At 41.2% G+C, this 5,964-nt stretch overlaps 1 protein-coding gene across 1 annotated transcript; it reads left to right on the top strand.

The window, feature by feature from the left end:
- Positions 1 to 523: 523 nt before the first annotated feature.
- Positions 524 to 5,738, top strand: LLPH (LLP homolog, long-term synaptic facilitation factor). The gene is made up of 3 exons (XM_060165508.1): positions 524 to 602; positions 2,252 to 2,470; positions 5,368 to 5,738. Exons 2-3 carry the CDS (start codon positions 2,266 to 2,268, stop codon positions 5,544 to 5,546), a joined length of 384 nt encoding a protein of 127 aa, XP_060021491.1. The 5' UTR covers positions 524 to 602; positions 2,252 to 2,265; the 3' UTR covers positions 5,547 to 5,738.
- Positions 5,739 to 5,964: the final 226 nt, after the last annotated feature.

Below are 5,964 nucleotides of genomic sequence, written 5' to 3' on the forward strand. Positions count from 1 at the left end.
TGGGTAACAGCTTTGAGGTATAACGGATATACAATGAATTGCACATACTTAAAGGATACAATTTGACAAGTTTTGATATATGTGTACAACCGTGAGACCACCACCGGGGATGGGGAAATTTAAGGGCTGCAAATAAAGATCTTAATTCGGCTTCTAGAGGAACACGCGACGTGGTGAATGTGTGCGAATGGGGAGGTCTGACGTGAATCTAGAGGTCGGCTCTGAGCTCACTACCTGACGGCAGGGTCACCTGGCGGTTCTCCCTCCTTGGGTTAGTCTCGGGGCTACCCCGCTCACGCTCGGGACGCAGGCCTAGCTGGTGTACGACCCTCGACCCGGCTTCTCCCCCGCATTTCCCTAATCCGACTTCAGAACCTATCTGGGAGGAGCCCAGCTCCCAGGTCAGCACTCGCACCAAGTGCGTCAGCCCGGGACTCCAGAGGACCCCGCCTCTCGAGGCCGTCCGGGGCGTTTTGGCGAGCAGCGAGCAGCCGCCGCCCGGGGGGCGGGGTCAGTAGAGCGGGTTGCCGGGAAGGCGGAAGTGCGGGGGCTTCCGGTCGGCGTGAGCAGCGTGCGGTGTGTGAGTTCCTGGGTTTTCTCAGGTGAGTTCTTTTTACCAACCGGCTCCAGTGGGGCGTGGGACTTGGGACTCGAGTCCGCTGCCCGTGGAAAGATCTCAAGCCTCGTCCCTCTCTGGCAAGCTTGAGCCCGGGCCAGAGACGCAGGCCTCCGCTAGAACGAGGGTCTCCCGTTGTCGTGGGGCTTCCCGGTGCTCTGTGGGAAGTGGAGTCCTCCTTAGTGGTTCAGCCCCGCTGAGGGCTGTGTACCGCAACCCTTCTCTCCCAGCCCCTCGCAGGGCTTGCGTTGTTGTACACACGGGACAGAGTGAGTTTGTGATTGCTGCCGTCCAGAAATGTTACTCCACCAGTCGTCCGTTTAACAAATGTTTGCTTAAACTTTACTGTGTGCACAGTGCTACGCACTGGGGGATCCAGTAGCGAACAAGACCTATTTATCCCTTGCCTTCGTGGAGCCCACGGGCCACCGGGAATGACAGAAAATAAACTTAAGAATTTTAGATTGTAACACGTATTAAACAGGAAAGAAAAGGATGAGGTGGTAGAGAATAAAAGGTGAGCTTACAGGAGTCAGAAAAGCTGTCTCTGAGGTACTGAAGTGAAGGATCAATTCCCAGGCAAAGGGACGGCAAATGTAAAGATACTGAAGTCAACGTCATTTGGACATTTTTCTTTTTCTTTTTTTTTTTCAAAATAATGTCTTAGTGATTAACTGCCTATTGATGTGTAATTAACACAACAAACTGCACATATTTAAAGTGTGTAAGATATATCCATGTATACTCACACACAAACATAAATCTGTCAGCACAGTCAAGATGATGTTATAAGTCATTCCCACGAGCTTCCCTCTAAACTTTTTGTAATCCCTATAATCCCTTCCCAGCCCTCATCACATCCCCACACTCTCCCTCGGTTGTCATTGATTGGACTTTCTTCAGATGTAATTGGTGCTTGAGGATGGAGTGGAGCATGAGATAAGAGTTAAAGGAGGCAGGGGCTGGGTCACAAATACCCTTGTAGATCTTGAATATATGAGTTGGAAAATCATTAATTCCAAGAAAGACAGTGTCTGCTCTTTAAGTTTTTTTTTTTTTTTTTTTTTTTTTTTTTTTGCTCTTTAAGTTTTTAAAAGCTCAGGTTGACCACCTTCTAGGGGATGGGCTGGGACTGAGGGGTTGAGGGAAAGCAAGAGTAGAAATAGACAAGTGTAAAATAGCTAGATTGATTTGAGGGGGTGGATAATGAGGAAAATTGGGGTGGGTGGAGTCGCCTGTAGGTTTGGGGGAAATCAGGATTCAGTTAAAAGATAAAATATTTTGTGATTTTTAAGTTGTTGCATAAATGTAAGGTGATGGCACTCTGCATTTTGGGGGAAATTAAATTTCTGCATCTTGTATGAAAACTACAGGAGCTTTCAGAATTGGCTTGACTCAGTGTGCCAGTGGCCACGGGGAGTTTGGTTTGGTGTTCTTAATTGTTATTTAGTGGCTGTATATGCCACGTTGATCCTCACATAATTTGCACATTATGCCATCATAAATCATGAACAGAGTGAAGAGTTTACTTTCCAGTTGTTCATGTTCTGCAGAGATGCCTTTTGACCTGGTTTTCCAAGGATTTGTTTTTTTGTTTGATGGTAAATAGTTGCTTTTGAAAATGTAATTTTTTAGCTTTCCAGCTAAATATGGCTAAAAGTTTACGGAGTAAGTGGAAAAGGAAGATGCGTGCTGAAAAGAGAAAAAAGAATGCCCCAAAGGAGCTCAGCAGACTTAAAAGTATTCTTAAAGTAGATGGTGATGTTTTAATGAAAGACGTTCAAGAGATAGCAACTGTGGTAGAACCCAAACATTGTCAAGAGAAAATGCAATGTGTGGTGAAAGATGAAACAGGTGAGTTTATGTGTTTCATTTAAAAAAAAGTTATATCAACTTCCTTTTGTGACTTTTTCCCTTTTTCACTGTCTTCCATTCTTTCTCACACTTGCTTCCCAACAAACGTCCTGCCATGCCCACATAATTCTTTGGAGGTGCTACTAGAGATTCTATGCTAAGCTATTTTAAAGCCACCTCATGTGAGTAGGTATGTTTTGGATTATTCAGAGTGAGCCTTTTGTGCTTATACAGTAGCCTAAGTGTCTCAGAAATAGACAGTACTACAGGGGTAGACAAACCTAGACACACTCTCGTTGGAAGGGTACACAGGAGTCAAGAACTAGGCAGGATAGAAGGAGGTCTTTCTTCATTTTACCCTTTGCAAGATCTAGGTTCCATTCTAAGAGTCCTCTGCCCTTATATTATTATCCTAAAGATTAGTTTCCCTGTATTTGATTTTGACAGATTCTAGTTATGTCTGTTTTAATATAGTCTAAAGTTGGAAGCTGTATATAATGTGTATAATAGTCATTATCCTCAATCCCTCTTCCCTTTATCCCCCACCTGTAAACCATTAGCACATCATCTTGACTATCTCCAAAATACATTAGGAATCTATCCATTTTTCTCCTACTTTCATGCTTTCACTTTAATGACAGTTATCTCTTGCCCGAACCACAGTAGTAGCCATTTTACCTCTCTCTTCAGCTTTTGCTCATTTCTGATTCATTTTTGACATATCACCCAGTATGATCTTTTAGGATATAAATCAATTATGTCTTTCCCATGCTTAAATCACCTCATTATATTTCCATGTGCTTACCACAGCCTGCCTGGTCCTACTTAATCTCGTTCCAGTACTTCTCTTTAAAAAGGCTGTAACCACAAGCTGAAGTTTGCTTTGTCCTTCTCCCCTCAACAGAACATTGAGAACTCCATGAGAGCAAGGAGCTTATTTGGACCACAGTATCCCCAGAACCTAGAACAGCACCTAAAATAATCATTCAGTGACCAGTTATTGAAGGGCTAATGTATATCAGGCACTGTTCTAGGAACTGAGGCAACAATGGTGAATAACAGAAATGGCCTCCATCCTAGTGGGATTTACATCACATTGGAGGAGACAGAAAGTAAACCAGATAAATGAACTAATACAATATAATGTCAGGTAGCAGAGTCCACAGAAAACCTGTATACCCTGGTAAGTTCCCAGAGAGGGACATTATGGACATGTCCTTCACAATAGATAAGGTTGGTGATAGATGGACCACAGCATGGCTGTGCTGAGCTTCCTGCTAAGTCTTCTGTTAGAAGAGCTGGATACCTGCGTGTGACCTGGATAAAAAAGTGTGGCAGCCCCAGGATTTCCAGGTCTGTTCTGTCGTGAAGCTTGCTGCTTACTGCTGTTCCTCTTCCAAGTACTCTTCATTGGAAGTGGCCAGTCATTCCTAATAGTTTATTTTCTTCTAAGGCCTGTCCATTAGAAGCGTGGGTGCACTTTTTATTGACACAACAATTTTATTTAGCTCAAGAAAGCACCTAATCCGAGGAGTGTTCTCATAACTCGCGTGTTTTCAGAACCATAAACTTACCCCTAATGCAGTAATTCAAACCCATATATCCTAAATGTTTCCTATTTAACTTTCACTGTTGCAAAGGACAATCATAACAATGTTCTCTTTTTTAAAAAATTTATTTCTTATTGAAGTGTAGTTGAATTACAGTGTTGTGTTAATTACTGCTGTGCAGCAGAGTGACTCAGTTATACATATATATACATTCTTTTTCATATTCTTTTCCATTGTTGTTTATCACAGGATACTGAATAAAGTTCCCTGTGCTATACAGTAGGACCTTGTTGTTTATCCATTCTGTATATACCAGTTTGCATCTGCTAATCCTAAACTGACTCCTACCCTCTCCCACTCCCCTCCTCATTGGCAACCACCAGTCTTTGTCCCTGATTCTGTTTCTGTTTCATAGATAGGTTCATTTGTGTCATATTTTAGATTCCATATATAAGTGATATCATATGGTATTTGTCTTTCTCTTTCTGACGTACTTCACTTAATATGATAATCTATAGTTGCATCCGTGTTGCCACAAATGGCATTATTTCATTCTGAGTAGTATTCTATATATGTACCACATCTTCTTTATCCATTCATCTGTCGATGGACATTTACGTTGTTTCCATGTCTTGGCTATTGTGAATAGTGCTGCTGCAAACATAGTGGTGCATGTATCTTTTTGAGTTATAGTTTTGTCTGGATATATGCCCAGGAGTGGGATTGCTGGATCAAATGGTAATTTTATTTTTAGTTTTCTGAGGAACCTCCATACTGTTTTCCACAGTGGCCGCACCAACTTACATTCCCAGCAGCAGTGTAGGAGGGTTCCCTTTTCTTTATACCCTCTCCAGCATTTGTTATTTGTAGACTTTTTAATGATGGCCATTCTGACTGGTGTGAGGTGATACCTCATTGTAGTTTTGATTTGCATTTCTCTAATAATTAGCGACGTTGAGCATCTTTGCATGTGCCTATTGGCCATCTGTATTTCTTCTTTGGAGAAATGTCTCTTTAGGTCTTCTGCCCATTTTTTGACTGGGTTGCATAACAACATTCTTTAGAAAGTTTCTTAGTGACTAAATAGATGATGTCCCTACTTCCTCGCAGATACTTTTTATGTCTTTCATGGTTGTGGGAACACATGGCATCATGTGTATGATTCTACTGAATGTGTTGTAAGGAGTTTTTTGAGTGTTAGTCAAAGATCATTGCACAAAGGAATTTTTTTTTTTTTGCTTTTGTAGTTTCATGCCACTTTTAAGTTCAGTGTCCTCATTTCATTAATTTGCTTTTTCATGGGGTTGCATTCATGAGTATTAATAGTTTTTCCATTTTTTAATTCAGATGACATGAAAATGGAGACTGATATTAAGAGAAACAAAAAGACTCTTCTAGACCAGCATGGGCAGTACCCCGTATGGATGAACCAGAGGCAAAGAAAAAGGCTGAAAGCAAAGCGAGAGAAAAAGAAAGGAAAAAGCAAAGCAAAAGCCATCAAGGCAGCGAAGGGTTTGGCTTGGTAGACCCTTAAAAACTTGAAAAATGCCGCATGGAACAGGTCTTTGATTAGAATGTATACATTGATTTCAGCTTCCACCAAATGGAAACTTTGTTTCCATTTTTTAACTTGGCCTTTTTCTTCAATTCAAGCCCAACTGTAACTCCTCAAAATTGTCTTGGTAACTTGAATAAAATATTTTCTTTGATGAATGAAAGCTACGCTGATATTTTAATTGAATGCTATCCAATATGCAGGGATTATCAGACATCAGAATTCTCTCGAGTATTAATGTGGTTGTAATCATTGAGTCTTAGGAAGGATGAAACATAATATTATACTGACAAATTTGAGCTAACTCAGATTTAAAGTAAATTATATATCATGTGAAAATATGTCAGTGGATTTTATAAGCAGTACTTGTTTGGAGTTGTGATTTTGTA

The sequence above is a fragment of the Lagenorhynchus albirostris genome, chromosome 11 (genome assembly GCF_949774975.1).
Source record: "Lagenorhynchus albirostris chromosome 11, mLagAlb1.1, whole genome shotgun sequence".
Classification (NCBI taxonomy): Eukaryota; Metazoa; Chordata; class Mammalia; order Artiodactyla; family Delphinidae; genus Lagenorhynchus; species Lagenorhynchus albirostris.